We start from the raw sequence: 12,058 nt of genomic DNA, 5'->3' as shown, positions 1-12,058 counted from the left end.
AATATTATTTTTAAATGAAAAGCGTAAAAATTAATTATTTTTATTTGTACAACAAATTTAATACCTAATCAAATATAAAAGTATATACATTAAATTCTTTTAAGTTTTAGATAATAAATGTTAAAATTAATTATTAATAAAAAATTAAATTCTTTTACATAAAAATAATAACTAAAAAATTTATTATTTAATTTTTTTATCTACAAAACCCTTATCTTTTTAGTAGATGGAGACTTTTGTCTCTTATAATTTTATTATAAAAATAGTTTGATTATATAAATTTTTTGTGTCATAATCTATAATGTTAAAATAAAGTTAATGTAGTTTTAAAAAATCTATATTTTTATAATTATTACGAATAAAAATATTAGTTGGTTTATTAAATGTAATTTAAAAATGAAAAGCAAGCAATGGCATTACATGTTGAATCTTGACAACTATATATAAAAGCACCACATATATCATGAAATGCTCAAAGCAACACTAGTGTTCCTAAGAAGAAAATTAATCTGTCTTTTGAAGTTGAAAGATCATAAGTATTATTGTGTAACATCTGAAATCAATCTAGTGGTGGAAGATGGGAAGGTCAGCATGCTGTGATGAGAGTAGTAATGTAAAGAAAGGGCCATGGACGGCAGAAGAAGATGAGAAGCTGATTGATTACATAAAGAAACACGGTCATGGAAGTTGGAGAACACTTTCAAAGCGTGCTGGTCTCAACAGATGCGGTAAGAGCTGCAGACTCAGGTGGGCTAACTACCTTCGTCCCGATATCAAGAGAGGCAAATTCACCCCAGACGAGGAGAGAATCATCATCAACCTTCATTCTCTTCTTGGAAACAAGTCTCTATATCACATTTATACTTCTTTTTTCATTTCATTTCTTTAAGGTAAAAACTCAGGTGCAGTTGACTTCACATAAAGTTGATAGTTGAGAGCCCGTTAGATAAAAATTTAGTCAAATCAGTCAAATCATCTGACCGTTTTTAATTACCAACTTCACGTGAAGTCAACTGCACCTGAGTTTCTACCTTTCTTTAAACTTTTGAAATGAGTGGTTTTAATCAAATTATTTCATTAATTATGTTTGTTATAGGTGGTCAAAGATTGCAAGCCATCTTCCTGGAAGAACTGATAATGAGATAAAGAATTTCTGGAACACTCACATAAGGAAGAAGCTTCTGCAGATGGGTATTGATCCAGACACACACAAGCCAAGGACTGATTTCAATCACCTCATCAATCTCACACACTTGCTAACAGCAGCCATGTCCTCCAATTCGGGGAATCCTATGATGAATATGAACACTCCTACTTGGGGGAGAAACCCTAATATTGCTGTACAAGGAGATGTTACTTCTCAATTAGCCCAACTACAACTGTTGCAAAATCTGTTGCAAATCATGAACGGCAACACAATTGTTAACATGGGGAATAGTAACCCTAATTATAATCCTATCTTCAATAATTCATATCTCAATGAATCAAACACACTCCAAGCTGTTGGATTGAAAAGTGAAGGACATACAAACAACCCTGCCGCCCTATTCTCTCATCAACACGGTGGTGGTGCAGTTAATAACACGCAAGAGATTTCATCACAAGGAAATGAAGAAGAAAATCCATTGTTTCCAGCATTAGTAGCATCCTCTCCAGTAGTCAGTGATGGAACCTGCAGCAGCTTCAACCAGATGGAGAATAATAATAGTAGCTGTTGCAACACAGCTCCAACATCCACAACACAGTCACCCAATAATTCCAACACAATCTTTGATGATTTAGAGATGCTCCTTCAGGATGATCAAACATCTGATTCCTACTGGAAAGATATTCTAAAGTATGTCCTTGTTCCTTGTTATCTTATTCATTCTAGCTTTTGTTCTTCATACATATATATGGTGAAGTTTCACCAAAACCATTTCATGCATTATTTTGATAAATGATGCTTATATTACTCTTCTTGAATATTCCTAAAGATAATTTTTTCCCTCTTTTTTCATTTTTTATCAATTACTTGTAATACTAAAGATAAAAGATATTTAAAAATATTTGTGCATAAAATGATATATATTATTTATTTTTAGACAAATATTTGAGTAACATATTTTATGTCCTATGTCTACTCTACTTTCATCCTTATCCTGTTGAAAAAGAAGGGGGTTATGCCAAATTTAATATTGGTCCATTAAATATACAACAATAAATCAATAATACAAAACAAATATATTTATGGGTTAGAAAGGATAATATGGTTAGAAAGGAATAGCAGGCTACTGTTTCGAAATCACAGTTCTAGTTTGCGAAAAATTATAAACAAATCATTTGCGTCTGCAGAGGAATGGATTGGCGGTGAACCCTTTGGTTGTTGACACAATGTCGAAGTTAATAAGGAGTTGTTTGTAATTTATGTTTTCATAACCTTGTTGCTTCTTTCTTGTTCCACTCTATTGTGTTTAGCTCCCTTTAATTTAAAAAATATATATATATTTATGGGTTTTTTTTTTTTATAACTTAGTTCTGAGTTCTGTATTTTTTGTTCTTTCTTCAGATAACCTGATATTTTCCTTGTTACTGTGTAGCTTCACATCTACATATACATCTGCATCAACAAATTCATGGTAGAAGAGAAGATATCGAATCATGGATTCACTTTCAATACAATCAATTTACGGATCACAATACCACTCACGTATAATGAAGAAATAAATTCTATACATTCTATTCATTCTTTTTTTTTTTTTCCTTAAGAGTTATTTTTAAATTTATGGCAGGTCCAAATAATTGTAGTTTCTGTACAAAACCAAGAGTAGAGACATACACAACATGCATATTTATTTACATGGGGAGTGGTATATTATTTGTCTGGTTTGATAATGTTCTTAGACAAACTTGTACTATATATATACTATTTTTTTTTATTCTTCTCTTCCAAATAAATCATATATACTTTTGTGTTTATAATTATTCAAAATTCTAAGGATTATTTCTTTCAACGTATCTCTTTGAATCTTGGATGCTTTCAGTATTATTTACGAGTCAAGCATGCAAAACTGCTTTGGCTGCTATTTATTGTGTGACAAATCCAAAATCTATCGACTTAGATTCTCTCTCTGAGTGGATATAGGGCATAATTAATTAAAATCAGTGTAACTACCTATCCTTTAAATATTGTGTTTTATTTAATTTTTTTAAAATAAAAGAATAAATAAATTTTTTAATTTTTTAAATAATAAATTCTTGAAAAGACAGACCAAAAGTTAAATTTTAAATCACAAGTAATATTTTTCAATTAAAATACGTAGCTAATTAAGCTTTCGAGTTTTAACCTTTTGTATGTATAATGTTTAAGTCAAACACGTTGCCATTATTTCTCGCCGGCTAAAGAATTTTCAATGTAAGTATCATATCAAATTATGAACATAGAGAGGATAGAGAGAATGATCATATATAGTGGTTATGAAATTTTAACAACACTTAAAAGATATAGTAAAAATTAAGGTCTTATTTGTTTATTATTTAATAATCTTCTTAATTTAAAAATAAAAAAAATAAAAATAAAAAGTATAATCAAACTAAAAAATGTTGTCAAATATAATAAAAAAAACATGACCTTAATTTTAATTATACTTTTTAACTGTGGTCAAAATTTTCTAATAACTATATCCACCATAATAATGATAGCTACCATATAATTCAACATAATCCGGATAAGATGACAAAATCTGAATTTGCCGTTGAAACTTGAAAAACTACAGTAATAATATGCCTAGATATTATAATTGTTAATTAAATGTTAATCTAATTTGATTAGATTTTGGAGTTACATTATTATAACTATGAGCTTGTTAAATTATAATTTTTAGGTGTATTCAAATATGTTTAAAAAATAATTTTTTATTTTTTATTAAGACACATTTTACACACAAAAAACACACATGTTGAACAAATGTTATGTATTTACGTGCGAATACGACAAATCATTGAAATGTCCGTGCTTCATAGTATTTACTATTTAGTGAATAAGGTTTCACCATTTATGCATTGTCCAACACACCAAACTGAAAGACGGTCATCAAGAAAATACTTACGTTCATTACAAGTTTACAACAAAACTTGTATCATTACAACAACTGGATTTAATGTTTTTGAAATGGAATAACTATAGGTTTTTGGATTTTACAAATAAAGATTAATTGATAATCTAGTGTTCTAAAAGTGTATGTCGTAAGAAGTAAAAGTAACACATAATAAGTTTAACGTAAAGTTTTGGCTTCCACACAAACAAAACTTATAATATTACAACAACTACTTAAGAAATTCAAAATGCTTCAAATATAGTCACCAATTATTTATTGTAACAATTAAAGTGTCTGTCTTCTGGTGGTTAATCCAATTCTTCACAGCAAATACAAACATCTCGAACTAAATCTTTATTAATGAAAAATAAAAAGAAATTGTACTATATTCACTATAAAAAAAACCGTTAAAACTTTTAAAATTGTGGTCATATATTGTTCTTCAGTATTATCGTCAGACTTAAATAAAAAATGTCAATATTACGGTCAAATAAAAAAATCTAGCACATAATTGGTCGCTATTTTCACACAAAACTGCATTTAAAATGGTGTGATATTCCCACAAAATCCATATTAATTCGACTATTTGAAAAATTTAGGAATAAATTTAGAGTGGGTGACAAATGACAATCCCACCTAATTTTGGGGGGTTGTTAAAGATATAAAGGAAACCGTAATGATTAATACAGGATTAGTTAGTTTAAGATCACTTAGTGATTATATATGAGTTATTAGTTAGCTTGTCTTTTCCTTTGTGGAAGCCGGGTTAGTTATGTGAGCTATTCTCATTGGCTCTGTTGTTAACTGATTTTTTAGTCAAAGCCCATTATAAGAAAAATTGTGGCATTTTTTTTTCAGTTTAGTGGGTTTAAAACCGCCACAAGATGATAAACTATTTTTATCGCATATAAAGATAAGATATAAATTTATCATAATGATTTTGTGAAAAAGTTATATGCATAAAATGTTACTTAGCTTAAATTATATCGATAAAGGTGGGTGCTTCGATGTGTCAATGTTAATTATTAGGATGCAACTTGTGATGATCAAGAACACAACATCAGTTACATATGGTCCCCTCTAAAGCTATAATTTCTAGAATAATCGTGACTTGATATATATCGTTCAGCTAGATGATTCTAACAAGAAATCTCATGTCTCACATACATGTCATATCCATGAAATTAAAACCGAAAGTTGATTAGTGGAGAGATTAAGAAGGAGATAACTACGTAATTGAAACTAAAGCAGATTATTTTTGCGCATAATAATTGATATGACGCTGTACAAAATCTAAGTGTAGATCTGATAATTTGACTGCAACAAAGTAAATTTGTTTTTTTTTTTTTTTTGGCAATAGCTGAAAAATGATTTCATATTGTTAAAAAAATATTTAATAAACTCTAAGGCAGCCATATTTCTCAATCTCTACTTATATTATCAAAATTAAGTTCTTTATTTTATTGTGTCAATTATGTATCATCCTAAGATTATTGTTAAATATGATTATTTTTATTATCTTAAGTTTTACGGTAATTTTATAATATGATATTAGAGTTTTAATTATCTAAAAGTTTAAACTTTAAAAAAAATATATTATAAATTTCACATCTTTTAAAAATAAAATCTCTAAAAAGTATATAAATATGAGATATTTCTTAGTTCATGAATTAGTTTTTAGTATTGTGAGTTAGACTCATTAATTTTAATTTTAATATGATATCAGAATTAGTTACAAATGTTCATGTTTTAGATGATATTTTTAAACGTAAAAGTATGTGTTATAATTTATAAGTTTTATATCTTTTAAGGATAAAATCTCTAAAAAATTTATAAGTGTGAGTTAAGACATTACTCACATAATAAATTAGTTTCTAAGATAAAGTTAAGCTCACTTACTCTCAATTTTAATATAATATTAGAACTTATGATAAGTTAATTTTTGGGTTATTTTAAAGTTGAATTAAACATATTCCATCTCAATTTTATTAAAAGAAAAATTGATATGTAAAATTAATGGTTTTTAAATTAAGTCATGATTATTCTAGAAATTATAAATGACTGCTGCTGTGTCATTGATTAATCACAAGTTGCATCGTGTTATCTACCTAAAACATTATATATCATCGAATTGAAGCAGCACCTTTTGTGAACCTGAAAACAAAGGAGCAGTTGCAATAATAGATATATATGTGTGGCGCCGTGTTCATATATCTATCTTGTGCAAAACGTAAACAATAATCTGACCTAATTAGGGGACCTGGAATATAGAAATTACCCTAGTTTCAACGACAATTGTAATTTTTGTCATCATGGATTGTAGCATCTACTCTAATCTTCTACGCTCATATAATTTGATGTGATACTTATTAGATAGAAATTTCTTTAGCCGGCGAGAAATAGTAGTCACTTGGTTGACTTAAACATTATTCAAAAAGTCAAAGGCTTAATTATAAGCTTCATAGATTTATTGACTATGTATGCCTATCCCCTTTAGGACTTAGCTTAGCATCTAAGACGATTTTATTCTTAGAATTCAGAATTATAAATAATATATATATAACTATTTTTTGGAATTAATTAAAGGAGAATCAAAAGAACCAATCAAATATATATATTAAATTACAAGTATTTCTAAGGAATACAATTTGCCAAATATGCATGTGTATTTTTCTTGGTTTTGTGCACACAAACTACAATTATTTGGAATAAAAAAAAATAATGAATGAATAAATAAATTATATATGCATAATTTTTTTTTCAAAATTGTAAATTGATTTTTCTGAGACTGAATGGTGATTCCTTCCATATCTACCACGAATTCTCTGAGGCACATATTGATGTCAAGCTGAAAAATAACAAGAAAATATATATCAGATTATTATCTAAAAGAGCCTCTATATTAAAAAATAAAAAATAAAATTAAACAGAAATTTGGTGAAACTGCACTGTATGTACCATAAGCATCTAGTAAGATGAAAGAGTGAAGTTAACTTGACGTGAAGTTGATAGTTGATAATCGTTAAATGATTTGACAGGTTTGACTAAATTATTGTCTTACGATTTTTAACTATCAATTTTATATAAAGTTAACTGCACCTGAGTTTTCACCGAGCAATGTACCAAAAATCAGATAACAAGAACAAGGGCATACTCTAGAATATCTTTCCAGTAGGAGGCAGATGTTTCATCATCCTGAAGGAGCTTCTCCAAATCATCAAAGATTGTGTTGGAATTATTATTAGGTGACTGTGCTGTGGATGTTGGAGCTGTGTTGCAACAGCTACTATTGTTATTCTCCATCTGGTTGAAGCTGCTGCAGGTTCCATCAGTAATTACTGGAGAGGATGCTACTAATGCAGGAAACAGTGGATTAATCTCTGCTTGATTAGTAGTGTTGCTGAGTTTGTTATAGCATTCAAGCTCTTGTGTATTTGTTGACAATCCATGTTGAAAGAAGTCATTACTGTAGTCTGATGGAGATAATAATAGACCAGTAGGGTTTGATTTTGATCCATATTCTTCACTTTTCAAGCCAAAAGGTTCTACAGTTTGAAGGATGTTTGACCCGTTAGGATAAAAATTATTGAAGCTGGGGTTTCCTAAGGGAAAATTAGGGTTATTCCCCATGTTAAGAAATGTGTTGCCGTTCATGATTTGCAACAGATTTTGCAACAGTTGTAGTTGGGCTAATTGAGAAGTAGCATCTCCTTGTAGAGCAATATTAGGGTTTCTCCCCCAAGTAGGAGTGTTCATATTCATCATAGGATTCCCCGAATTGGAGGACATGCCTGCTGCAAGCAACTGTGTGAGATTGATGAGGTGTTTGAAATCAGTCCTTGGCTTGTGTGTCTCTGGATCAATGCCCATCTGCAGAAGCTTCTTCCTGATGTGAGTGTTCCAGAAATTCTTTATCTCATTATCAGTTCTTCCAGGAAGATGGCTTGCAATCTTTGACCACCTATAACAAACATAATTAATGAAATAATTCGATTAAAATCACATGAAGTTTAAAGAAAGGTGGAAACTCAGGTGCAGTTGACTTCACATGAAGTTGGTAATTGAAAACGGTTAGATGATTTGACTGATTTGACTAAATTTTTATCTAACGACTCTCAACTATCAATTTCATGTGAAGTCGACTGCATCTGAGTTTTCACCTTAAAGAAATGAAATGAAAAAAGAAGTATAAATGTGATATACAGACTTGTTTCCAAGAAGAGAATGAAGGTTGATGATGATCCTCTCCTCGTCTGGAGTGAATTTGCCTCTCTTGATATCGGGACGAAGGTAGTTAGCCCACCTGAGTCTGCAGCTCTTACCGCATCTGTTGAGACCAGCACGCTTTGAAAGTGTTCTCCAACTTCCATGACCGTGTTTCTTTATGTAATCAATCAGCTTCTCATCTTCTTCTGCCGTCCATGGCCCTTTCTTTACATTACTACTCTCATCACAGCATGCTGACCTTCCCATCTTCCACCACTAGATTGATTTCAGATGTTATACAATAATACTTATGATGTTTCAACTTCAAAACAGAGATTAATTTTCTTCTTAGGAACACTAGTGTTGCTTTGAGCATTTCATGATATATGTGGTGCTTTTATATATAGTTGTCAAGATTCAACATGTAATGTCATTGCTTGCTTTTCATTTTTAAATTACATTTAATAAACAAATTAATAATCAAATGGAAATATTGAGGAAGCAACCTGCTGGGAATTACTAGAGTCATGGATATATATGGGTTGCTTAGTTTAATAAGGTATAGGGCATGACATAAAGTCTGACGACTGTGTTCCTCATTATTTTTACACTGGTAATGCTAGGAAGACAAAAAAATATAGCAAGAACTTGTCTTATTTAACATTTATTAATTGTCACAATAATTAATAAATACTAAATAAGACAAATTATGACTGTTTTTGACTAATTTTCTTTGGTTACCAAATATTTCTATTTTTACACCATATTTCCAAGTCTAGCATAATAAAAATTAATTAGTCGCGAATGAAACTTCTATTTAAAGGTCTATTGTTGACTAATAAATTATTATATACATAAGATATGATTTAAATTTCTGACATTTAATTAAAAAATTAATCATTAGATGAATTTAAATTGCTTTTATACTCCTCATTATTTCTTTCCTTCATAAATACAATTATAAATTATTCATATATTTTTTTATTAATTTAATTTTTTTTTTAAATATTTCATGACATTTCTATTTGTAAGTGTAAAGAGTAATAGACTTTAATTTTTATGCGTTATATATTAAGAGTTCAATTTTTATATATGTAAAAAAAATTATATAGATATTTAATTATATATTATTATATTATTAAAAATAATTAATTTTTAAATTTTTAAATTTAATTAAATAATTATGTAAAATTATTTACACATTCAATTCATCAAATTAAACTCATAATTAATGTAAGCTTCTATATTGACATTATCATTAAGTTCTTCCATGTAAATAACATTAACTTTTGGAACAAATAATGTATATAAAAATTAATTACTTTTATCTACATATCAAAAGCACATGGAATTGAAATTTAATTAATAAAATAGAAATTCAAACATGAATAACCAATATAAACTCTTTACAATATGCATCTAATAATTCAATCTCACCGTTCAAACAATATATATCCACTAATAAAGTAATAATTCATACCACGCAAATGATAGATAAATATTTTTTTGAATAAGGATTATATTAAAAATATTATTTATATATTAAAAAATAATTACTAAAATTAATCATATATTTTTTATAATATATTTTATATTTTAATATATGATTTATACTAATAATTAATTTTTGTGGTTAATTTTATGATGTCCTGATAATTACTAAAACATTAAAATTTGCTCAAGATCGTATCAAAAGGCAAGTTGCATGATTTAATGGGGCCTCCAATCTTAGTTGCATTGTTGTTTTTGTTTTTAGTAAATTGACTAAATTCTGATTCTGGCTTTGACTCACCAATTCCCTCAACATTTGACGATTTTCGATACAATCGAGACAGACGTGAAGTGGCTACAGTAGAAATGAACGAACGGCGGCGGCTCAAATTTAATATGATCACACGATGGGCTCTGCACATAGATTATTTCAGCTGCATATGTTTTCAAAATTATATGAAACGGGTCTAACTCGAGTTTAAAAATTAATTAAAAAAATAAAAAAAATATTATTAAAGATATAATTATTTTTTAATCTCTTGACCTCTCTCACTTTTTATGTTTATCTTTATAGCTAAATTTTTAAAACTTTACTTCTGTAAAGTCTCAATTTCTGACTCTCTCTCTCTCACTTTATCTCTCTATTCTTTTGAAATTTGAATTTCGCACGACCAAAATTCTCAATTTAGAGTGTCGTTGACTCGCCGTGCAATTTGCCGTCAGCATTTGTCGAATCGGACTGGTAGTGGCTGGACTGTGTGAGCGTCACTTTGTAATTGTAACTTGCGAGATTCTCTAGTTTTAATTATTTGTATCTGGTTCTCTGGTTTTTTGGCTCTGCCTCTCTAACTCTGGAATCTGAATCGCTGCTACTCTTCTCCTTCCCTTCACTGCCAGTTCAGGTGAATTAAGACCTCCTCTTTATCTTCTTTAATGTTCAATATATTGTTGTGATTGTTTATTATTGATTGTATTGTAGGTTGAATTGTTATCGTTTATTTTTGTTGGCTTACTGATTATATTGTTTAATCTAAAATCTGAATTTATGCGAATTATTATAATATCTTTGTGTGCACATAATTATAGTATGCTATTGTCAGATACGTAGAATGAATCTTTTCAATTGAAAAGTCTAATTGATCAAAGTAAATATTTTTAGAGTCCTGCTAGGGAGCCAATGGGATATTTGTACAATATGTACAATGAACTGTTTATTTAGTTCAATATGAGTTAAAAATGAAAATTACCTATGAAATAATAAATTAAAAAACTCTTATTCAATTATTTCACATCAAATTTCAAATTTTAAATTCTCCGATTTCAAATTTTAAATTTTTAAAAAATCCAGTTAGTTATTTCAAAAGATAACCATCTGAAATCCTCAAATACTCTCTTCTTTTTCAACCGGCAGCCACCCCACCTTTATCAATAATCATCCAATTTCACCGTCGTTACTTGGCTTGCCACACACCACTCACCCTTAATAAAAATAACCATCCACTTAAGGATAAAAATAATCATCCGCATACCTAATGAATTGAACATCTAACATATTTAAATTATATATAACTAAACTCAATCAATCAAAATAATCATCTACATAAAAATAAAATAACCATCTGCATACCTACTAAAATGACAATCCTAAATTGATCATTAAAATAGAAGAAAAAGATGAATAAACAGAAGAAACTATTATTGTGGTGAAACATAATTTTGAAGGATTAGTCATAACAAAAGCGGCACTGTTGTGAAGCATATGACTCAAATAATGAAAGAAGCTAACCATGCTTGGATCCGAAGAAGAAGAAGAGCATGGTGGTATCATCGGTGAGAAGAGGCTTGAAGAAATGGGAGAAAGCGAAGCCAGTTCGGGAGAAGGCACGAAAACAGCGGCAACAACGTTAGGCTGAGCGTCGGAGAGTGACGGGGCTGACCGGTGAAGGTGAGGACGGTGTCGGTGGGAGGATGCGGCGGCCTTGGTATGGCCGGCGAAAAATTCAATGATGCGAGGTGAGAACCGGAGAAGATAACGATGAATTTTGGACGTGTATTGGAGGTTACGGTAAGATTAGAAATAACTGTACATAGTGTGAATGAATTTAAATACTAATCTTAATTTTTAAATTTTAAAATTTGAAATTAAATAATTAATTAATGATCTAATTTTTAATTTTAATTTTATCTTTTTTTTTAATTTATTATACACATTGTACACAATAAATATTGGTTCCAAAACTTTCTCATATTTTTATTACTAATTTAATTTTAACATAATATTACTA

General features: G+C 29.1%; 2 protein-coding genes across 2 annotated transcripts; one reads left to right on the top strand and one right to left on the bottom strand.

The window, feature by feature from the left end:
* The first annotated feature begins 489 nt into the window (after positions 1-489).
* Positions 490-2,923, top strand: LOC107641610 (transcription factor MYB92). The gene is made up of 3 exons (XM_016345094.3): positions 490-843; positions 1,097-1,837; positions 2,580-2,923. Exons 1-3 carry the CDS (start codon positions 578-580, stop codon positions 2,620-2,622), a joined length of 1,050 nt encoding a protein of 349 aa, XP_016200580.1. The 5' UTR covers positions 490-577; the 3' UTR covers positions 2,623-2,923.
* Positions 2,924-6,640: 3,717 nt separating this feature from the next.
* LOC107639920 (transcription factor MYB93-like) lies at positions 6,641-8,652 on the bottom strand. Its single transcript, XM_016343483.3, has 3 exons — positions 8,284-8,652; positions 7,231-8,037; positions 6,641-6,924 (listed from the first exon to the last, which is right to left on the bottom strand). Exons 1-3 carry the CDS (start codon positions 8,547-8,549, stop codon positions 6,888-6,890), a joined length of 1,110 nt encoding a protein of 369 aa, XP_016198969.2. The 5' UTR covers positions 8,550-8,652; the 3' UTR covers positions 6,641-6,887.
* Between the last annotated feature and the right edge of the window lie 3,406 nt (positions 8,653-12,058).

Source organism: Arachis ipaensis, chromosome B5 (genome assembly GCF_059453495.1).
Source record: "Arachis ipaensis isolate K30076 ecotype BB chromosome B5, ASM5945349v1, whole genome shotgun sequence".
NCBI classification, from domain to species: Eukaryota; Viridiplantae; Streptophyta; class Magnoliopsida; order Fabales; family Fabaceae; genus Arachis; species Arachis ipaensis.
Note: the sequence above shows the minus strand (reverse complement) of the source record. Positions and strands in the feature narration are given on the sequence as shown.

Excerpts from the sequence above, each read along its gene's own strand:
- LOC107639920 (XM_016343483.3), bottom strand. The coding sequence starts at position 8,549 with ATGGGAAGGTCAGCATGCTGTGATGAGAGTAGTAATGTAAAGAAAGGG. Across the intron at positions 8,038-8,283 it reads CATTCTCTTCTTGGAAACAA|GTGGTCAAAGATTGCAAGCC; the intron begins GTCTGTATATCA and ends TGTTTGTTATAG. Across the intron at positions 6,925-7,230 it reads TACTGGAAAGATATTCTAGA|CTTGACATCAATATGTGCCT; the intron begins GTATGCCCTTGT and ends GTTATTTTTCAG.
- LOC107641610 (XM_016345094.3), top strand. The coding sequence starts at position 578 with ATGGGAAGGTCAGCATGCTGTGATGAGAGTAGTAATGTAAAGAAAGGG. Across the intron at positions 844-1,096 it reads CATTCTCTTCTTGGAAACAA|GTGGTCAAAGATTGCAAGCC; the intron begins GTCTCTATATCA and ends TGTTTGTTATAG. Across the intron at positions 1,838-2,579 it reads TACTGGAAAGATATTCTAAA|CTTCACATCTACATATACAT; the intron begins GTATGTCCTTGT and ends GTTACTGTGTAG.